Here is a 23,141-nt window from a genome sequence, read left to right on the forward strand (position 1 = left end):
GCTGTAGCCAGGTGGGGGTTGGTCTCTTCTCCCAGGCAAGCAGGGACAGAAGGAGAGGACACAGTCTCAAGTGGCACCAGGGCAGGTTTGGGCTGGAGGTGAGGAAGAAATTCTTCCCAGACAGAGAGCTTGGCCATTGGGATGTGCTGCCCAGGGAGGTGGTGGAGTCACCATCCCTGGAAGTGTTTCAAAGCAGCCTGGATGAGGCACTCAGTGCCATGGGTGAGTTGATTGGATGGTGTTGGGTGAGAAGTTGGACTGGATGATCTCTGAGGTCTTTTCCAGCCTGGCTGATTCTGTGCTTGTGTGATTAATGCCAGAGCAGTGTACCAGCCTGACTGAGAGATGCAGGACAGTGCCTTGAGGCATAATTAGCTGGCTACTCTTCCTTTACATCTTGGGCTCTTTGTACAAGACTGCCAATAGGTGCCAGGATGTTTTTCTTTCTTCCTTTTCAGGAGTGCTTGGAGTTTTTTAACATACCTGAAACACAGTCTTCTCATTACTTTTTGATGGATAAGAGATGGAATCTTATTCATTACAATAAGGTAAGGCAAAGATGACTTTGTTCTTTCCATTGTGCCCCTTTTCAAACATCAGGGTCATGCAGTGGTGATCAAGCATTCCAGAAACAGAATTCCCTCCTGTGGACACTGCAGCCTGGTCTTTAGTTGTGTGCAGTGAAAATTTGGAGCTTGGCAGAAGAGGGAAGAAGCAGAAGCAGAATCTGAAGTCGCTAAAGTACAGCTTTCTTAGAAAAGAGCAAATCCCTCTTCTCTTTCATAGAATGGTTTGGGCCAGAAGGGACCTTCAAAGGTCATCCAGTCTGACCTGCCCTCACTCAGCAGGGACATCCCCAACTAGATCAGATTGCCCACAACCCTCTCCAGCCTCACCTTCAATATTTCCAGGCATGGAGCCTCAACCACCTCCCTGGGCAACCTCTTCCAGTGTTCCACCACCCTCATGCTGCACAACTTGTTCCTCACATCCAATCTCAATCTGCTCTGCTCTACTTTGAAGCCATTGTCCCTGCTCCTGTCCCTGCAGGTCTTTGCAAACAGTCTCTCTGCAGCCTTCTTGCAGCCCCCTTCAGGTCCTGGCAGGTTGCTCTTAGGTGTCCCTGCAGCCTTCTCTTCTCCAGGCTGAACACCCCCAGCTCCCTCAGCCTGGCCTCCTAGCAGAGCTGCTCCAACCCCCTGAGCATTTTCCTGGCCCTCCTCTGGACCTGCTCCATCAGGTCCACGTCCTTCCCATATTGAGGCTCCCAGAGCTGTATCTGTTTATGCTCTTCCATGATGGCTGAGACAGTCTGGAAACCCCTACCCAAAAGCTTCAGGAAGGGATGAAGTGGTTATGAAGTGTCCAGTTGTGTGGAGGGCTGGGAAGGTTGCAGTCACCTTTGGTTACAACCCAGCTCTTTTGCTTTCCTGGCAGACCTACGTCCGTGACATTTATCCTTTCCGGAGGTCGGTTTCTCCTCAGCTCAACCTGGTGCAGATGCATCCAGAAAAGGGTCAAGAGCTCATCCAGAAGCAGGTATCTCTGACTGTCACCAAACCCTTCTGCCCAGAAGCAAACCTCATCCATAAAGCTGTATTTTTCCCTTCATGTGGGCTGCATGCGTGCAGAGCTTTGCTGGAGCATTAGGGACTGCCATGAGATCTGCCCTGGTGCCACTGGACAGGGAAATCAGAGAATGCAATCTGAGTACCCTCTTGCTCTCTTTTAGCCGGACCATTTTGCATTCTCCTACACTTGACCAGAAGAGCTGCAGTTGCCTCAGCTTCAAAAATTGCTTAATCTTTTCATTAACATCACCTCTGGCTGTGGAGCAGGAATGATCCTGTTCTACCTTGCCCTCTGTCCTCTCACTGTAGAGAATGTGACCTGCCCCTCTCCCTTCTCCTGCTCTCAGATGCTAGTCCCTTACCATAGCTACTCCCAGAGGCACAGCAGTAGCAACTCCGTTGTCAGGGGACTGTCTACCCTCTCAAGAGTGCTGGCACCCTATTGCCCATCCTCATAGGATAGGACAAGGAGCAATGGATGTAAACTCCAGCACAGGAGCTTCCACCTCAACATTAGGAGGAACTGGGGCTGTTTAGTGTGGAGAGGAGAAGACTGAGAGGGGATCTGATCAATGTCTATCAATAGCTGAGGGCTGGGGGTCAGGAAGGAAGGGACAGGGACAGCCTCTGCTCGGTTGTGCCCTGGGATAGGACAAGATGCAGTGGATGGAAACTACATAACAGGAAGCTCCACCTCAACATGAGGAGGAACTTCTTCCCTGTGAGGGTGACAGAGCACTGGAACAGGCTTCCCAGAGAGGTTGTGGAGTCTCCTTCTCTGGAGCCTTTGCAGCCCTCTCTGGATGTGTTCCTGTGTGACCTGTGCTGGATTCTCTGGTCCTGCTCTGGCCGGGGGGGGGGGGTTGGACTGGAAGATCTCCAGAGGTCTCTTCCAATCCTTAACACCCTCTGATCCTGTGAAATAACCTGATAATGTGTCTGACCCTGCTAATGTTCTGCAGCTCCCAGGAGCTCTCCCTTAGGAACTAAACTGACTAAAGTGGCAGGGCAGTGCCTTCAAAGGGCTGCCAAACCCTCAAGGTATCATTTCTTTAGGCAGTAAGACAATGGTGTGGAGCTCACTCCACCTGCAGAAGTCTCATGCTCTGTTCTCCACAGAAGTGGTCTCCAGCACAGAATTGTTTTTAGGGAAAAAATTTCCTCTAGCTGGATCTGTGAAGGATGATAAAAGGCAGGAAAGAAAAAGTGGGGATGGGAAGAGGAATGTTGTTTCCAAGTCTGAGTTTGGTATTCATAGGTGTTATAGTTGTGTCCCTCTCAATGTGAGTGCAGGGGAAGGAGAACATCATCAGGAATGGCCATAAAGAGCTGCTTAAGAGGTACCAGCAACTAAAATAGTTGAGAACAGAGTTAAAGCCATTTCTTATGTGTATGGTACAGAACAGGGACATGTTTCATGTGCTACATCTGTCAATAGAAATTGTATAAACATCTGCCAGTACTTGGGATCATTTTGGTTGCTTCTCTGTCAGAAATTGTTCTCTCTCTGCTTCCAGAAGATGTGTCCAACACATCAAAGAAATGACTGACATGCCCTGCATAACCCCAAAAGATTCAAAGTGGTTTGTCCAGTTTTGTCAGGGCATTGGTTTGCATCCCACATTTTTCTGTTTATGTTACTTAAAAGCCTCTGAGGGAAAACTTAAACCAAGCATCTACCTCAGTTGTCACACTGAGAAGAAGTTGGGGGGCAGCACCCAGCTTCAGCAAAGAAAACAGCACTGGAGAGTCTATTCCCAGAGCATCAGTCCATGGAAAAGTGCTTTATTTAGTGTGGATGGATGGAGAACCCAGTTCTGAGCTGAGTGCACTCCAGGGCAAGGTCATAGCAACTGCAGGATGTGGGGAGCTGAGCTTCATCCCATGTTAGGCCACATGCTTCAAGTCTTGCCTTCATCCCAGGAGCTAAGAGCTGTCTCAAAACTGCTTCCAAAGACAGTTGCTTCTGCTGCTGATCAGCACTCTGACCTAGGGTTACTTGAGCACCCAAGTCATAGAACCATGGAATTGTTAGGGTAGGAAGGGACCTCAAGGCTCAGCCAGTTCCAACCCCCCTGCCATGGGCAGGGACACCTCACACTCCAGCAGGTTGCTCACAGCCACATCCAGCCTGGCTGCAAAAACCTCCAGGCATGAGGCTTCCACCACCTCCCTGGGCAACCTCTGCCAGTCTCTCACCACCCTCATGGGGAACAACTTCTTCCCGATGTCTAATCTCAGTCTCCTCTCCTCTAGCTTGGATCCATTCCCCCAGGTCCTATCACTCCCTGACACCCTCAAAAGTCCCTCCCCAGCTTTCCTGTAGCCCCCTTCAGATCCTGGAAGGCCACAAGAAGGTCTCCTTGGAGCCTTCTCCTCTCCAGACTGCAGAACCCCAACTCTCTCAGGCTGTCTCCATAGGAGCTGCAGCTCTCTGCTCATCCTGGTGGCCCTTCTCTGGCCCCATTCCAGCATGTCCATATCCCTCTTGTACTAGGGGCTCCAGAACTGGACACAGAGCTCCAGGTGGGGTCTGAGCAGAGTGGAGCAGAGGGGGAGAATCCCCTCCCTGGCCCTGCTGGCCACACTTCTCTTGCTGCAGCCCAGGCTCTGCTTGGCTCTCTGGGCTGCAAGTGCTCACTGCTGGCTCCTCTTGAGCTTCTCCTCCCCCAGCACCCCCAAGGCCTTTTCTTCAGGGCTGCTCTCCAGCCAGTCCCTGCCCAGCCTCTATCAGTGCCTGGGATTGCCCTGACCCAGCTGCAGGACTTTGCACTTGGTCTGCTTGAACATCATGAGGTTGGCTTAGGCACACCTCTGCAGCCTGTCCAGGTCCCTCTGGATGGTTCATCAACTCCAACCATTTTCAAACTCTACCAGGGTTGCTATTACACCATACCCTTGAACACCATCTCTAGACAGCTTTTAAATACATCCATGGATGGATTTCATTGGGCAGCCTGTCTCCACTCTTCTTGACTGTAGTCTAAGAGCCTGAAGATAGCAGCTGCAATTGAAGGACTATCAGTTTGGGGTTGGCCTGCTTCTGACCACCTTGGGGAGGGTCTCACGCTGGGAAACCTTCATATTGATCTGCAAAATCCCACATGGCACAGTTGCAAATGCTGGACAAGCACTCAAGGCCCTGCACAAGGCTGAAACAGGGAAGTGTTGTTAAACCCTCCTTTACAGCCCTGATCTCTCTCTGCAGAGCTGGGCTGGAGAGCAGTGGCCACATGAATTGTAGCATGAATCATTCACACCAGCCCTGTGAATTCCAGCAGGAGCCTCTGAGCCATGATTGCAGCATCTCTCCCTTCAGAGAAAGCCATGGAAGCTAACCTCCCAAAGTGCATATACCTTGGAAAGAACTTTTTGATCAGCTGTGATGGGTTGAAATTATCTCCCCCCAGCAGACTGGAGAATTACCACCAAAATAAATCATCAGACTAGCTCACCTAGTTTGGAAACAGAATGAAGCTGTATTTACAAAGCAAGCTGAAATCTAGAAAGATAAAATGCAATTAATATGTACAAAAAATATATAGATGTATTTACAGTTAAGAAACAACACAAGGACCCCCTTGAATTGTTCCCAGATCCCCTCTGGACAGTCCAGGGGGCTGCTTGTAAGCTCCGCTCTCCTTCCTCCCCCTCCTTCTCTTTTCCCATTACCTCACAGACACATCATCACAGACACATTCAGGTTGGAAAAGTCCCTCAGGATCACCAAGTCCAACCCACAACCCTACTCTGCAAGGCTCACCCCTAAACCACAGCCCCAAGCACCACAGCCAAACCACCTTCAAACACAGCCAGGCTTGGGGATTCCACCACCTCCCTGCCCAGCACATTCCAATCCCTGACCACTCTTGATGGGAAAAAATTCTTCCTCCTGTCCAGTCTGACCCTGCCCTGCTGCAGCTTGAGGCTCTTCCCTCTTCTTCTCTGGCTAATGAGCTGTGAGAAGAGAGCAGCACAACCTCTGCACAACCTCCTTTCAGGGAGCTGCAGAGAGGCAGGAGGTCTCCCCTCAGCCTTCTCTGCTTCACACTAACCATCCCCAGCTCCTTCACTTGCTCTCCATCAGATTTCTTCTCGAGGCCCCTCCCCAGCTTCCTTGCCCTCCTCTGTATAATATGCACTGACAGAAGGTCAGGAAAGTGATGAGGGAGCAAGCCATGCAAGGTGCAAAGAGAAGAAGTGAAAAGGAGACCCAGGATAGTTTGTGCAGCAAACTTCATCCTAGTCAGCAAACCTATTCAGACAACTCAGTTGTGATTCTTTTGCATCCAATGGCTGGTTTTATTCACCTTCTACTCTTTTTTTTTTTCACACTCAAAGCCTCTATGGCTGTTTTGCTGTCCTTGTTTATAATGAAGCTGCCAGCCCCAAACCCTCCTGCCCTTCATTTGCTTTTCCCTCTCAGGTATTCACCCGCAAGCTGGAGGAGGTGGGCCGGGTGCTGTTCCTCATCTCCCTGACACAGAAGATTCCAGCTGCCCACAAGCAGTCCCATGTGTCTATGCTCCAGGAGGACCTCCTCCGCCTGCCTTCCTTTCCCAGAAGTGCAATTGATGCTGAGTTCTCCCTCTTCAGTGATCCCCAAGGTGGGGCTTTGCATAGCTGTCTCTGCTGCTTCCAAAGGGACCAGAAGGTTTTGGGGAGTGTGGGGGAACTTCATTTACCGCTTTCAATTGCCTTGGTAACAGGAAACCTTCACTCACCTTAGAAATGTGCAGCTTTCATTCCCCTTCGAAATGTGCAGTTTTTATTCCCCTTAGAAATGTGCAGCATTCATTGCCCTTAGAAATGTGCAGCTTTTATTCCGCTTAGAAATGTGCAGCTTTCATTCCCCTTAGAAATGTGCAGCTTTTATTCACCTTAGAAATGTGCAGCTTTCATTTCCCCTTAGAAATCTGCAGCTTTTATTTCCCCTTAGAAATGTGCAGCTTTCATTCCCCTTAGAAATGTGCAGCTTTCATTTCCCCTTAGAAATGTGCAGCATTCATTGCCCTTAGAAATGTGCAGCTTTCATTCCCCTTCGAAATGTGCAGCTTTTATTCCCCTTAGAAATGTGCAGCTTTCATTGCCCTTAGAAATGTGCAGCTTTTATTCGCCTTAGAAATGTGCAGCTTTCATTCCCCTTCGAAATGTGCAGCTTTCATTCCCCTTAGAAATGTGCAGCTTTCATTGCCCTTAGAAATGTGCAGCTTTTATTCGCCTTAGAAATGTGCAGCTTTCATTCCCCTTAGAAATGTGCAGCTTTCATTCCCCTTAGAAATGTGCAGCTTTCATTGCCCTTAGAAATGTGCAGCTTTTATTCGCCTTAGAAATGTGCAGCGTTCATTGCCCTTAGAAATGTGCAGCATTCATTCCCCTTAGAAATGTGCAGCTTTCATTTCCCCTTAGAAATGTGCAGCTTTCATTTCCCCTTAGAAATGTGCAGCATTCATTGCCCTTAGAAATGTGCAGCTTTCATTTCCCCTTAGAAATGTGCAGCTTTCATTGCCCTTAGAAATGTGCAGCATTCATTGCCCTTAGAAATGTGCAGCTTTCATTCCCCTTCGAAATGTGCAGCTTTTATTCCCCTTAGAAATGTGCAGCATTCATTGCCCTTAGAAATGTGCAGCTTTTATTTCCCCTTAGAAATGTGCAGCTTTCATTCCCCTTAGAAATGTGCAGCTTTTATTCGCCTTAGAAATGTGCAGCTTTCATTTCCCCTTAGAAATGTGCAGTTTTATTTCCCCTTAGAAATGTGCAGCATTCATTGCCCTTAGAAATGTGCAGCTTTTATTCGCCTTAGAAATGTGCAGCTTTCATTGCCCTTAGAAATGTGCAGCTTTCATTGCCCTTAGAAATGTGCAGCTTTCATTCCCCTTAGAAACGTGCAGCTTTCATTCCCCTTCGAAATGTGCAGCTTTCATTGCCCTTAGAAATGTGCAGCTTTCATTGCCCTTAGAAATGTGCAGCTTTCATTCCCCTTAGAAATGTGCAGCATTCATTCCCCTTAGAAATGTGCAGCTTTCATTCCCCTTAGAAATGTGCAGCTTTCATTTCCCCTTAGAAATGTGCAGCTTTCATTCCCCTTAGAAATGTGCAGCATTCATTCCCCTTAGAAATGTGCAGCTTTCATTCCCCTTAGAAATGTGCAGCTTTCATTTCCCCTTAGAAATGTGCAGCTTTCATTCCCCTTCGAAATGTGCAGCTTTTATTCCCCTTCGAAATGTGCAGCATTCATTTCCCCTTAGAAATGTGCAGCTTTCATTCCCCTTAGAAATGTGCAGCATTCATTGCCCTTAGAAATGTGCAGCTTTCATTTCCCCTTAGAAATGTGCAGCTTTTATTCCCCTTAGAAATGTGCAGCATTCATTGCCCTTAGAAATGTGCAGCTTTTATTCGCCTTAGAAATGTGCAGCTTTCATTTCCCCTTAAAAATGTGCAGCACTCATTCCCCTTAGAAATGTGCAGCGTTCATTGCCCTTAGAAATGTGCAGCATTCATTGCCCTTAGAAATGTGCAGCTTTCATTTCCCCTTAGAAATGTGCAGCATTCATTGCCCTTAGAAATGTGCAGCATTCATTCCCCTTAGAAATGTGCAGCTTTCATTTCCCCTTAGAAATGTGCAGCTTTCATTTCCCCTTAGAAATGTGCAGCTTTCATTGCCCTTAGAAATGTGCAGCTTTCATTGCCCTTAGAAACGTGCAGCTTTCATTGCCCTTAGAAATGTGCAGTTTTATTTCCCCTTAGAAATGTGCAGCTTTCATTGCCCTTCGAAATGTGCAGCTTTCATTGCCCTTAGAAATGTGCAGCATTCATTCCCCTTAGAAATGTGCAGCTTTCATTTCCCCTTAGAAATGTGCAGCTTTCATTTCCCCTTAGAAATGTGCAGCTTTCATTGCCCTTAGAAATGTGCAGCTTTCATTGCCCTTAGAAACGTGCAGCTTTCATTGCCCTTCAAAATGTGCAGCTTTCATTTCCCCTTCGAAATGTGCAGCATTCATTCCCCTTAGAAATGTGCAGCTTTCATTGCCCTTAGAAATGTGCAGCTTTCATTGCCCTTAGAAATGTGCACTTTTATTCGCCTTAGAAATGTGCAGCTTTCATTCCCCTTCGAAATGTGCAGCTTTCATTGCCCTTAGAAAGGTGCAGCTTTCATTCCCCTTAGAAACGTGCAGCTTTCATTGCCCTTAGAAATGTGCAGCTTTCATTCCCCTTAGAAATGTGCAGCATTCATTGCCCTTAGAAATGTGCAGCTTTCATTTCTCCTTAGAAATGTGCAGCTTTCATTTCCCCTTAGAAATGTGCAGCTTTCATTCCCCTTAGAAATGTGCAGCATTCATTCCCCTTAGAAATGTGCAGCTTTCATTTCCCCTTCGAAATGTGCAGCTTTCATTTCCCCTTAGAAATGTGCAGCTTTCATTGCCCTTAGAAATGTGCAGCATTCATTCCCCTTCGAAATGTGCAGCTTTCATTCCCCTTAGAAATGTGCAGCATTCATTCCCCTTAGAAATGTGCAGCTTTTATTCCCCTTCGAAATGTGCAGCTTTTATTCCCCTTAGAAATGTGCAGCATTCATTCCCCTTCGAAATGTGCAGCTTTCATTCCCCTTAGAAATGTGCAGCATTCATTCCCCTTAGAAATGTGCAGCTTTCATTCCCCTTAGAAATGTGCAGCTTTCATTCCCCTTAGAAATGTGCAGCTTTCATTTCCCTTAGAAATGTGCAGCATTCATTCCCCTTCGAAATGTGCAGCTTTCATTCCCCTTAGAAATGTGCAGCATTCATTCCCCTTAGAAATGTGCAGCTTTCATTCCCCTTAGAAATGTGCAGCATTCATTGCCCTTAGAAATGTGCAGCTTTCATTGCCCTTAGAAATGTGCAGCTTTTATTCCCCTTAGAAATGTGCAGCTTTCATTCCCCTTAGAAATGTGCAGCATTCATTCCCCTTCGAAATGTGCAGCTTTCATTCCCCTTCGAAATGTGCAGCTTTCATTCCCCTTCGAAATGTGCAGCTTTTATTCCCCTTAGAAATGTGCAGCATTCATTGCCCTTAGAAATGTGCAGCTTTTATTTCCCCTTAGAAATGTGCAGCTTTTATTCCCCTTAGAAATGTGCAGCATTCATTGCCCTTAGAAATGTGCAGCTTTTATTCGCCTTAGAAATGTGCAGCATTCATTCCCCTTAGAAATGTGCAGCTTTCATTCCCCTTAGAAATGTGCAGCATTCATTGCCCTTAGAAATGTGCAGCTTTCATTCGCCTTAGAAATGTGCAGCTTTCATTTCCCCTTAGAAATGTGCAGCATTCATTGCCCTTAGAAATGTGCAGCTTTCATTCCCCTTCGAAATGTGCAGCTTTCATTGCCCTTAGAAAGGTGCAGCTTTCATTGCCCTTAGAAATGTGCAGCTTTCATTGCCCTTAGAAATGTGCAGCTTTCATTCCCCTTAGAAATGTGCAGCATTCATTGCCCTTAGAAATGTGCAGCTTTCATTTCTCCTTAGAAATGTGCAGCTTTCATTTCCCCTTAGAAATGTGCAGCTTTCATTCCCCTTAGAAATGTGCAGCATTCATTCCCCTTAGAAATGTGCAGCTTTCATTTCCCCTTCGAAATGTGCAGCTTTCATTTCCCCTTCGAAATGTGCAGCTTTCATTCCCCTTAGAAATGTGCAGCTTTCATTCCCCTTAGAAATGTGCAGCATTCATTCCCCTTAGAAATGTGCAGCTTTTATTCCCCTTCGAAATGTGCAGCATTCATTGCCCTTAGAAATGTGCAGCTTTTATTTCCCCTTAGAAATGTGCAGCTTTTATTCCCCTTAGAAATGTGCAGCATTCATTGCCCTTAGAAATGTGCAGCTTTTATTCGCCTTAGAAATGTGCAGCATTCATTCCCCTTAGAAATGTGCAGCTTTCATTCCCCTTAGAAATGTGCAGCATTCATTGCCCTTAGAAATGTGCAGCTTTTATTCGCCTTAGAAATGTGCAGCTTTCATTTCCCCTTAGAAATGTGCAGCATTCATTGCCCTTAGAAATGTGCAGCTTTCATTCCCCTTCGAAATGTGCAGCTTTCATTGCCCTTAGAAATGTGCAGCTTTCATTGCCCTTAGAAATGTGCAGCTTTCATTGCCCTTAGAAATGTGCAGCTTTCATTCCCCTTAGAAATGTGCAGCTTTCATTGCCCTTAGAAATGTGCAGCTTTCATTTCCCCTTAGAAATGTGCAGCTTTCATTTCCCCTTAGAAATGTGCAGCTTTCATTCCCCTTAGAAATGTGCAGCATTCATTCCCCTTAGAAATGTGCAGCTTTCATTTCCCCTTCGAAATGTGCAGCTTTCATTTCCCCTTCGAAATGTGCAGCTTTCATTCCCCTTAGAAATGTGCAGCATTCATTCCCCTTAGAAATGTGCAGCTTTTATTCCCCTTCGAAATGTGCAGCTTTTATTCCCCTTAGAAATGTGCAGCATTCATTGCCCTTAGAAATGTGCAGCTTTTATTTCCCCTTAGAAATGTGCAGCTTTCATTCCCCTTAGAAATGTGCAGCATTCATTCCCCTTAGAAATGTGCGGCTTTCATTTCCCCTTAGAAATGTGCAGCATTCATTCCCCTTAGAAATGTGCAGCTTTTATTCCCCTTCGAAATGTGCAGCTTTTATTCCCCTTAGAAATGTGCAGCATTCATTGCCCTTAGAAATGTGCAGCTTTCATTTCCCCTTAGAAATGTGCAGCTTTTATTCCCCTTAGAAATGTGCAGCATTCATTGCCCTTAGAAATGTGCAGCTTTTATTCGCCTTAGAAATGTGCAGCATTCATTTCCCCTTAGAAATGTGCAGCTTTCATTCCCCTTAGAAATGTGCAGCTTTCATTCCCCTTAGAAATGTGCAGCATTCATTCCCCTTAGAAATGTGCGGCTTTCATTTCCCCTTAGAAATGTGCAGCATTCATTCCCCTTAGAAATGTGCAGCTTTCATTCCCCTTCGAAATGTGCAGCTTTTATTCCCCTTCGAAATGTGCAGCTTTTATTCCCCTTAGAAATGTGCAGCATTCATTGCCCTTCGAAATGTGCAGCTTTTATTTCCCCTTAGAAATGTGCAGCTTTTATTCCCCTTAGAAATGTGCAGCATTCATTGCCCTTAGAAATGTGCAGCTTTTATTCGCCTTAGAAATGTGCAGCTTTCATTCCCCTTAGAAATGTGCAGCTTTCATTCCCCTTAGAAATGTGCAGCATTCATTGCCCTTAGAAATGTGCAGCTTTTATTCGCCTTAGAAATGTGCAGCTTTCATTTCCCCTTAGAAATGTGCAGCATTCATTGCCCTTAGAAATGTGCAGCATTCATTCCCCTTAGAAATGTGCAGCTTTCATTTCCCCTTAGAAATGTGCAGCTTTCATTGCCCTTAGAAATGTGCAGCATTCATTCCCCTTAGAAATGTGCAGCTTTCATTTCCCCTTAGAAATGTGCAGCTTTCATTGCCCTTAGAAATGTGCAGCATTCATTCCCCTTAGAAATGTGCAGCTTTCATTTCCCCTTAGAAATGTGCAGCTTTCATTTCCCCTTAGAAATGTGCAGCTTTCATTTCCCCTTAGAAATGTGCAGCTTTCATTGCCCTTAGAAATGTGCAGCTTTCATTGCCCTTAGAGACGTGCAGCTTTCATTGCCCTTCGAAATGTGCAGCTTTCATTTCCCCTTTGAAATGTGCAGCATTCATTCCCCTTAGAAATGTGCAGCTTTCATTGCCCTTAGAAATGTGCAGCTTTCATTGCCCTTAGAAATGTGCAGCATTCATTCCCCTTAGAAATGTGCAGCTTTCATTTCCCCTTAGAAATGTGCAGCTTTCATTTCCCCTTAGAAATGTGCAGCTTTCATTCCCCTTAGAAATGTGCAGCATTCATTCCCCTTAGAAATGTGCAGCTTTCATTTCCCCTTAGAAATGTGCAGCTTTCATTGCCCTTAGAAATGTGCAGCATTCATTGCCCTTAGAAATGTGCAGCTTTCATTCCCCTTCGAAATGTGCAGCTTTCATTCCCCTTCGAAATGTGCAGCTTTTATTCCCCTTAGAAATGTGCAGCATTCATTGCCCTTCGAAATGTGCAGCTTTTATTTCCCCTTAGAAATGTGCAGCTTTCATTCCCCTTAGAAATGTGCAGCTTTTATTCGCCTTAGAAATGTGCAGCTTTCATTTCCCCTTAGAAATGTGCAGTTTTATTTCCCCTTAGAAATGTGCAGCTTTCATTCCCCTTAGAAATGTGCAGCATTCATTCCCCTTAGAAATGTGCAGCATTCATTGCCCTTAGAAATGTGCAGCTTTCATTGCCCTTCGAAATGTGCAGCTTTCATTGCCCTTAGAAACGTGCAGCTTTCATTGCCCTTAGAAATGTGCAGCTTTCATTGCCCTTCGAAATGTGCAGCTTTCATTCCCCTTAGAAATGTGCAGCTTTCATTTCCCCTTAGAAATGTGCAGCTTTCATTTCCCCTTAGAAATGTGCAGCTTTCATTCCCCTTAGAAATGTGCAGCGTTCATTCCCCTTAGAAATGTGCAGCGTTCATTGCCCTTAGAAATGTGCAGCGTTCATTGCCCTTAGAAATGTGCAGCTTTTATTTCCCCTTAGAAATGTGCAGCATTCATTGCCCTTAGAAATGTGCAGCATTCATTCCCCTTTGAAATGTGCAGCATTCATTCCCCTTAGAAATGTGCAGCATTCATTCCCCTTAGAAATGTGCAGCTTTCATTTCCCCTTAGAAATGTGCAGCTTTCATTTCCCCTTAGAAATGTGCAGCTTTCATTCCCCTTAGAAATGTGCAGCTTTCATTCCCCTTCGAAATGTGCAGCTTTCATTCCCCTTCGAAATGTGCAGCTTTCATTCCCATTAGAAATGTGCAGCATTCATTGCCCTTAGAAATGTGCAGCTTTCATTTCCCCTTAGAAATCTGCAGCTTTTATTCCCCTTAGAAATGTGCAGCATTCATTGCCCTTAGAAATGTGCAGCTTTCATTTCCCCTTAGAAATGTGCAGCTTTCATTTCCCCTTAGAAATGTGCAGCTTTCATTCCCCTTAGAAATGTGCAGCATTCATTCCCCTTAGAAATGTGCAGCTTTCATTGCCCTTAGAAATGTGCAGCTTTCATTCCCCTTAGAAATGTGCAGCTTTCATTCCCCTTCGAAATGTGCAGCTTTCATTCCCCTTAGAAATGTGCAGCATTCATTGCCCTTAGAAATGTGCAGCTTTCATTCCCCTTAGAAATGTGCAGCTTTTATTCCCCTTAGAAATGTGCAGCATTCATTGCCCTTAGAAATGTGCAGCTTTTATTCGCCTTAGAAATGTGCAGCTTTCATTTCCCCTTCGAAATGTGCAGCTTTCATTCCCCTTAGAAATGTGCAGCGTTCATTGCCCTTAGAAATGTGCAGCATTCATTGCCCTTAGAAATGTGCAGCTTTCATTGCCCTTAGAAATGTGCAGCTTTCATTTCCCCTTAGAAATGTGCAGCATTCATTCCCCTTAGAAATGTGCAGCTTTCATTTCCCCTTAGAAATGTGCAGCTTTCATTGCCCTTAGAAATGTGCAGCATTCATTCCCCTTAGAAATGTGCAGCTTTCATTTCCCCTTAGAAATGTGCAGCTTTCATTTCCTCTTAGAAATGTGCAGCTTTCATTGCCCTTAGAAATGTGCAGCATTCATTGGCCTTAGAAATGTGCAGCTTTCATTGCCCTTCGAAATGTGCAGCTTTCATTTCCCCTTTGAAATGTGCAGCATTCATTCCCCTTAGAAATGTGCAGCTTTCATTGCCCTTAGAAATGTGCAGCTTTCATTGCCCTTAGAAATGTGCAGCTTTCATTCCCCTTAGAAATGTGCAGCTTTCATTTCCCCTTAGAAATGTGCAGCTTTCATTCCCCTTAGAAATGTGCAGCATTCATTCCCCTTAGAAATGTGCAGCTTTCATTTCCGCTTAGAAATGTGCAGCTTTCATTGCCCTTAGAAATGTGCAGCTTTCATTGCCCTTAGAAATGTGCAGCTTTCATTCCCCTTCGAAATGTGCAGCTTTCATTCCCCTTCGAAATGTGCAGCTTTTATTCCCCTTAGAAATGTGCAGCATTCATTGCCCTTAGAAATGTGCAGCTTTTATTTCCCCTTAGAAATGTGCAGCTTTCATTCCCCTTAGAAATGTGCAGCTTTTATTCGCCTTAGAAATGTGCAGCTTTCATTTTCCCTTAGAAATGTGCAGGTTTATTTCCCCTTAGAAATGTGCAGCATTCATTGCCCTTAGAAATGTGCAGCTTTTATTCGCCTTAGGAATGTGCAGCTTTCATTCCCCTTAGAAATGTGCAGCTTTCATTCCCCTTCGAAATGTGCAGCATTCATTGCCCTTAGAAATGTGCAGCTTTCATTTCCCCTTAGAAATGTGCAGCTTTTATTTCCCCTTAGAAATGTGCAGCTTTCATTTCCCCTTAGAAATGTGCAGCTTTCATTGCCCTTAGAAATGTGCAGCTTTCATTCCCCTTAGAAATGTGCAGCTTTTATTCCCCTTCGAAATGTGCAGCTTTTATTCCCCTTAGAAATGTGCAGCATTCATTGCCCTTAGAAATGTGCAGCTTTTATTTCCCCTTAGAAATGTGCAGCTTTTATTCCCCTTAGAAATGTGCAGCATTCATTGCCCTTAGAAATGTGCAGCTTTCATTCCCCTTAGAAATGTGCAGCTTTCATTGCCCTTAGAAATGTGCAGCTTTCATTTCCCCTTAGAAATGTGCAGCTTTTATTCCCCTTAGAAATGTGCAGCTTTTATTCCCCTTAGAAATGTGCAGCATTCATTGCCCTTAGAAATGTGCAGCTTTTATTCGCCTTAGAAATGTGCAGCTTTCATTTCCCCTTAGAAATGTGCAGCATTCATTCCCCTTAGAAATGTGCAGCATTCATTGCCCTTAGAAATGTGCAGCTTTCGTTTCCCCTTAGAAATGTGCAGCATTCATTGGCCTTAGAAATGTGCAGCATTCATTCCCCTTAGAAATGTGCAGCTTTCATTTCCCCTTAGAAATGTGCAGCTTTCATTGCCCTTAGAAATGTGCAGCATTCATTCCCCTTAGAAATGTGCAGTTTTATTTCCCCTTAGAAATGTGCAGCTTTCATTGCCCTTAGAAACGTGCAGCATTCATTGCCCTTAGAAATGTGCAGCTTTTATTTCCCCTTAGAAATGTGCAGCTTTCATTCCCCTTAGAAATGTGCAGCTTTTATTCGCCTTAGAAATGTGCAGCATTCATTGCCCTTAGAAATGTGCAGTTTTATTTCCCCTTAGAAATGTGCAGCTTTTATTCGCCTTAGAAATGTGCAGCTTTCATTTCCCCTTAGAAATGTGCAGTTTTATTTCCCCTTAGAAATGTGCAGCATTCATTGCACTTCGAAATGTGCAGCTTTTATTCGCCTTAGAAATGTGCAGCTTTCATTCCCCTTAGAAATGTGCAGTGTTCATTGCCCTTAGAAATGTGCAGCATTCATTCCCCTTAGAAATGTGCAGCTTTCATTTCCCCTTAGAAATGTGCAGCTTTCATTTCCCCTTAGAAATGTGCAGCTTTCATTCCCCTTAGAAATGTGCAGCATTGATTCCCTTTCGAAATGTGCAGCTTTCATTCCCCTTAGAGATGTGCAGCATTCATTGCCCTTAGAAATGTGCAGCTTTCATTTCCCCTTAGAAATGTGCAGCATTCATTGCCCTTAGAAATGTGCAGCTTTCATTTCCCCTTAGAAATGTGCAGCTTTTATTCCCCTTAGAAATGTGCAGCGTTCATTGCCCTTAGAAATGGGCAGCTTTCATTGCCCTTAGAGACGTGCAGCTTTTATTCCCCTTCGAAATGTGCAGCTTTTATTCCCCTTAGAAATGTGCAGCATTCATTGCCCTTAGAAATGTGCAGCTTTTATTTCCCCTTAGAAATGTGCAGCTTTTATTCCTCTTAGAAATGTGCAGCATTCATTGCCCTTAGAAATGTGCAGCTTTTATTCGCCTTAGAAATGTGCAACATTCATTTCCCCTTAGAAATGTGCAGCTTTCATTCCCCTTAGAAATGTGCAGCATTCATTGCCCTTAGAAATGTGCAGCTTTCATTTCCCCTTAGAAATGTGCAGCTTTCATTCCCCTTAGAAATGTGCAGCATTCATTGCCCTTAGAAATGTGCAGCTTTCATTTCCCCTTAGAAATGTACATCATTCATTCCCCTTAGAAATGTGCAGCGTTCATTGCCCTTAGAAATGTGCAGCATTCATTGCCCTTAGAAATGTGCAGCTTTCATTTCCCCTTAGAAATGTGCAGCTTTCATTCCCCTTAGAAATGTGCAGCTTTCATTGCCCTTAGAAATGTGCAGCTTTCATTGCCCTTCGAAATGTGCAGCTTTCATTTCCCCTTAGAAATGTGCAGCTTTCATTCCCCTTCGAAATGTGCAGCTTTCATTGCCCTTAGAAATGTGCAGCATTCATTCCCCTTCGAAATGTGCAGCATTCATTCCCCTTCGAAATGTGCAGCTTTCATTGCCCTTAGAAATGTGCAGCTTTCATTGCCCTTCGAAATGTGCAGCTTTCATTTCCCCTTAGAAATGTGCAGCATTCATTGCCCTTAGAAATGTGCAGCTTTCATTCCCCTTCGAAATGTGCAGCTTTCATTGCCCTTAGAAATGTGCAGCTTTCATTGCCCTTAGAAATGTGCAGCTTTCATTGCCCTTCGAAATGTGCAGCTTTCATTTCCCCTTCGAAATGTGCAGCTTTCATTTCCCCTTAGAAATGTGCAGCTTTCATTGCCCTTAGAAATGTGCAGCTTTCATTGCCCTTAGAAACGTGCAGCTTTCATTGCCCTTCGAAATGTGCAGCTTTCATTTCCCCTTAGAAATGTGCAGCATTCATTCCCCTTAGAAATGTGCAGCTTTCATTGCCCTTAGAAATGTGCAGCTTTCATTGCCCTTAGAAATGTGCAGCATTCATTCCCCTTAGAAATGTGCAGCTTTCATTTCCCTTAGAAATGTGCAGCTTTCATTCCCCTTAGAAATGTGCAGCTTTCATTTCGCCTTAGAAATGTGCAGCTTTCATTGCCCTTAGAAATGTGCAGCTTTCATTTCCCCTTCGAAATGTGCAGCATTCATTTCCCCTTAGAAATGTGCAGCTTTCATTCCCCTTAGAAATGTGTAGCTTTCATTTCCCCTTAGAAATGTGCAGCTTTCATTTCCCCTTAGAAATGTGCAGCTTTCATTCCCCTTAGAAATGTGCAGCTTTCATTTCCCCTTAGAAATGTGCAGCTTTCATTTCCCCTTGGAAATGTGCAGCTTTCATTGCCCTTAGAAATGTGCAGCTTTCATTCCCCTTAGAAATGTGCAGCTTTCATTTCCCCTTAGAAATGTGCAGCTTTCATTTCCCCTTGGAAATGTGCAGCTTTCATTCCCCTTCGAAATGTGCAGCATTCATTCCCCTTAGAAATGTGCAGCTTTCATTTGCCTGAGAAATGTGCAGCCTTCATTTTCACCTCAGATAAGTTCAGCATTCATTCCCCTTAGAAATTTGCAGCTTCAGTTTGTCTTAGAAGTGTGCAGCTTTCATTTGCCTTAGAGACAGGCAGGCTTACAGCACTACTGGGAGCTGGCAAATCTCTTCCTAGAGAAAGTGGTCCTCAGCTCTTGGTTTGTAACAGAAAGGACCTTGGCTGTTAGAGGTCTCCAGGCAAAGCTGCTGCCTTGGACACAAAGAAGTTTGCATTGTGTGTTACTATTCTGCATGAGCCTGCAGCTGGTATATTGTGTCCTTTAACATAACTGCACCTAAAAAGGGATTGCTTAGAGTCCTTTGCCATCCACTGTGGGGAAGCAGTGGAATTCCAATGAAGAGTGGGGAATTTCAGCAGCAGGAATGTGGAAAGAGCTCTCCTTTTAGAAGCTTTGCTCTGAATGTCAAGCAGGGTTTGCAGCCTGACTTGGGAGTCAGTAGGGCCATGGTTGCATTGGCAAGTTCTGTCTCAGGCTTTCAAGACACTGGCTTTCAGAAGCTGATTCAGCATCAGTGTCCTGCAGTGTGTGGGACACCTGAAGGATGAAAGTCAGCATAAACCTGCACAGCCATTGAGGCTGTGTGAGACAGGAAAATCCATGTGTACAAGTTCAGATCTGCTTTCACTTCTTAAGAGCCTAATTTCCATGTGGTGGGGAGCAGATTTAATGAGCTGTGTGATACTCACCCTTCCCCAGCCTTATGTGTGTTGCTTACATTTGTGGTGGGTTGAAAATTCCTCCCAACATTAAATTTGCCAGATCAGCTCAGGTCAGAAGCAAATGGAAGCTGTATTTACAAGCAAGACTATAACCTACAATGAAATGCAATGAATGTATACAAAATATACAATATTTACAGATATTCATAGGTATTCACAATTGATAAACAGCACAGGAACCCCTCTGGCCAAAAACCAGGGGAGCTAATAGCTTCCCATTCCCTGCTCCCCTCCTTACCCCACTGGACACAAAGGGACAAGAGAAAGAGCAGAGAATTGTTTTGTTAGACTTAGCCAAAACAAAGCAATGCAGCCAAGGCCAGCAAAGAGCCAGCAGAAGCACCAGGTAGTGCTTCCCAGAGTGAGGAAGCTGAAAAGAGAGAAGAAGATAGTATATACAACCAGCTTATGTTTGTAATCTCTCCAAGGGGGTTGTTTAGAACTTATCATTAGTTGCCTTTTTACACCCAGTGGTGATTTCTTTACATCCTGCCACTTTCTCCTCAATATCTGTGGAACATTTTAAAGGTATAGCCCAAAACTACCACAACAGTCAAGGTTTGTTCACTTCCAGGGGTACAGGGTGGCTAGGTAGCACCACTTTAAAAAGGCAGAATGCTGGGCAGTGCTGTACGATGGCTCTTTGGAGAGGCCTCTAGGGGTGTTGTGAAGCTGGCTGTGGTGGACAGAGTTGACTGCTGTTGTCTCTTCCCCTGCAGTAGGAATGTGGCTGTGGTGGACAGAGCTGATTGCTGTTGTCTCTTCCCCTGCAGCAGGAATGTGGCTGTGGTGGACAGAGCTGATTGCTGTTGTCTCTTACCCCTGCAGCTGGCAAAGAGCTCTTTGGCCTGGACACACTTCAGAAAAGCTTGTGGATTAAGCTGCTGGAGGAGATGTTCCTGGGCATGCCCAGTGAGTTCCCCTGGGGGGATGAGATCATGCTGTTCCTGAACGTCTTCAACGGGGCCCTGATCCTGCACCCCGAGGACAGTGCCCTGCTGCGGCAGTACGCTGCCACCGTCATCAACACCGCCGTGCACTTCAACCACCTCTTCTCCCTCAGTGGCTACCAGTGGGTCCTCCCCAGTATGCTGCAGGTAAGCCCTTGCCATGAGCCACAGGAGGGAAGGCTTCCAAGGCAGCCCTCGCTTACAGGAGCAGCTGGTAAGAGAGAGGCTTGGAACTGCGGCCACCTGGCTGTGGTGGGTTGAAAATTCCACCACCCCCCACCCCAACATAAAAATTGCCAGACCAGCTCAGGTGAAAGCAAATGAAGCTCTATTTACAAGCACAGCAACAATCTAGAGACTTGAAAAGCAATGAATATGTACAAAGTATCCTATATTTACATGGATTTACAATTTATAAACCACACAAGAACCCCCCTGGACAAAACCAGGGAGTTACCAACAGCGTCCTCCTCTTCCCCTCTTCCCCCCTGTACACAACCAGGAGGTTACCAACAGCTTCCTCCTCTTCCCCCCTGTACACAACCAGAAGGTTACCAACAGCTTCCTCCTCTTCCCCCTGTACACAACCAGGGAGTTACCAACAGCTTCCTCCTCTTCCCCTCCTTCCCTTCCTCCTTGTATTTTCTGCAATGTAGGCAGCAAGAGAAAAGAAGACTGAATGTTTAGTAAAATCTCTGTGTTGTCTCTTCATGTGAGTGACAGCAAATACTCAGAGAAACACAGAATGGTCTGGGTTGGAAGGGACCTCCAAAGGTCATCCAGTCCAACTAGCAAATATTCATAGAATCATGGAATCATAGAATGGTCTGGGTTGGAAGGGACCTTCAAAACTCATCCAGTCCAGCTCCCTCTGCAGTCAGCAGGGGCAAATACTGGAACAGAGGTGGAACTTCTCCTCCCTGTGAGGTGTCCTCAGTATGCCTTTTCCCCTGTGATATCTGAGAAAGATTAGATGCTGAAAACAACCAACCAACTAACCCAACCAATATAGATTTTTTTTTTGTAAAGGCAGAAAAATTATTTCTGTAGGGCCACAAGACAGGATCCAAATAGATATTTAATATTGTAATGCAAACACAGCAAAAAAACCCCAAAACCCGTGTTTCTGTAAAAGAAGCAATGCCCCCATGACATTCACAGGATCAGAGGATGTTGAGGGTTGGAAGGGACCTCTGGAGATCTTCCAGTCCAACGCCCCTGCCAGAGCAGGAGCAGAGAATCCAGCACAGGTCACACAGGAACACATCCAGATGAAAGGCTCCAGAGAAGGAGACTCCACAACCTCTCTGGGCAGCCTGCTCCAGTGCTCTGGGACCCTCACAGGGAAGAAGTTCCTCCTCATGTTGAGGTGGAACCTCCTGTGCTGCAGTTGCCATCCATTGCCCCTTGTCCTATCCCAGGGTGCAACTGAGCAGACCCTGTCCCTGTCCCTTCCTTCCTGACCCCCAGCCCTCAGCTATTGATAGACATTGATCAGATCCCCTCTCAGTCTTCTCCTCTCCAGACTCTCAGCCTCTCCTCCCCAGGCAGTGCTCCAGTCCCTTCAGCATCCTTGCAGCCCTCCCTTGGACTCTCTCCAGCAGATCCCTGTCCCTCCTGAACTGGGGAGCCAGGGCAGAGGAGAGGGGGAGGAGAAGCTCCCTGCATCTGCTGGACACACTCCTCTGAATGCCCCCCAGGACCCCATTGGCCTTCTTGGCCCCCAGGGCACATTGCTGTCCCATGCAGAACTTGTTGTCCACCAGCACCCCCAGCTCCTTCTCCTTGGGGCTGCTCTCCAGCAGATCCCCTCCCAACCTGTCCTGCTGCAGTTTCTTCTTCCTTCCCAGCTGCAGGACTCTGCACTTCTCCTTGTTGACCCTCATGAGGTTCCTCTCTGCCCAGCTCTCAGTCTGTCCAAGTCTCTGAATGGCCTCACAGCCTTCAGGGGTCTCAGCCAAGCCTCCCAGTTGAGTATCATCAGCAAACCTGCTGAGCAGACTCTGTCTGTCTGTCTGTCTGTCTGTCTGTCTGTCCCTCATCAATGTCATTGATGAAGATGCTGAACAGGACTGGAGCCAGCACTGATCCCTGGGGGACTCCACTAGTTACAGGTATCCACTATTCCTGTATTATTCTTATTTATTTCTTCTTTCTTCTCTATTTCTCCTATTATTACTTACTTCTCCTTACTACTGGAGTCCTGCTGTGGAACAGGTCTGGTTTGTTCTTCAAACACTATGAAATTTAAATTACCATATAACTGCCTTTCTTTAATAGGATCATAGAGTCATAGACTGGGTTAGAAGCCACCTTTAAGAACATCTAATTCAAAACCGATGCCAGGGGCAGGGACCATCCCTGAAGGTGTTTAACCAGCCTGTGGAATGATGCCTCCAGACATGGTTTGGTGGTGGCCTTGCAGTGCTGGGCTGGAGGTTGGGCTGGGTGATCTTGAAGGGAGCTGGGGGTGTTCAGCCTGGAGAAGAGGAGGCTTAGAGGGGACCTTATCACCCTCTACTGAAGGGAAGCTGTAGTCAGGTGGGGGTCAGGCTCTGCTCCCAGGCAACTTGTGATAGGTTACATCTCTCCACCTGGACTTGGCACCACTGACCACTGTTCTTTGGTCTCAATGGTGTCACCAGCTCCTAATCCATCTCACTGTCTGCTCTTCCATCCCACACTTCTGAGCTTGTTAACAGAGATGTTATGGGAGACAGAGTCAAAAGCTTTGCTAAGGTCAAGGTGGACTACACCCCCTGTTCTTCTTGCATCTCCCCATTCTGTTACAGCATCACAGAAGGCTATCAGATTAGCCAAGCAGGATTTCCCCTTGGTAAATCCATGCTGACTGCTCCTGATCATCTTCTCTTCCAAGTGCCTAGAGATGACCTCCAGAATGAGCAGCTCCATTATTTTTCCAGGGATGGATGTGAGGCTGACTGCTCTTTAGTTTCCTGGAACCTCTTTCTTTCCCTTTTTGAAGACTGGAGTCACACTTCCTATTTTAGTATAGCTAACAGAGCACAATAATTAGCAGCAGTGATGATTTTAGCTACCTAAAGAGCCCTTCAGTCACTGGAAACTCTAATATTAGGCCTTGCATTGTTAGGCAAGTGTTGGATCCAGGTCTAGCAGAGGTTTATTCATTAGAGACAAGATCTTGTGAAATAAAATCACTTAATATCTTCATTTGGAGTACTTGGCAGTAGCCATTTAGGCCTGAGAGGGACTCTTTCTTCATCTGCACTTTTTATTTTGAGAGAAATTAGGGTTTTAATTATTTCCTATGTGTTCTCACTAATTATTGTCAGCTACTGAATTAGTAAAGTACCAATCTTGGGAGGCAAAACCAAAACCAGTCCCAAGAGATAACCCAATGCTGGAACAGGCTGCCCAGGGAGG

General features: G+C 45.6%; 1 protein-coding gene across 3 annotated transcripts in view; it reads left to right on the forward strand.

Moving 5' to 3' along the window:
- UNC80 (unc-80 homolog, NALCN channel complex subunit) overlaps window positions 1-23,141 on the forward strand; it is a 229,315-nt gene that overhangs the window by 134,568 nt on the left and 71,606 nt on the right. For all 3 annotated transcript variants that reach the window (XM_054380922.1, XM_054380921.1, XM_054380923.1), the window contains 4 exons: window positions 459-548; window positions 1,438-1,539; window positions 5,998-6,178; window positions 19,615-19,883. In XM_054380922.1, the coding sequence (XP_054236897.1) occupies window positions 459-548; window positions 1,438-1,539; window positions 5,998-6,178; window positions 19,615-19,883 (642 nt within the window). The remainder of the gene's footprint in view (window positions 1-458; window positions 549-1,437; window positions 1,540-5,997; window positions 6,179-19,614; window positions 19,884-23,141) is intronic.

This window comes from Indicator indicator, chromosome 5 (assembly GCF_027791375.1).
Source record: "Indicator indicator isolate 239-I01 chromosome 5, UM_Iind_1.1, whole genome shotgun sequence".
In the NCBI taxonomy this organism is placed as follows: domain Eukaryota; kingdom Metazoa; phylum Chordata; class Aves; order Piciformes; family Indicatoridae; genus Indicator; species Indicator indicator.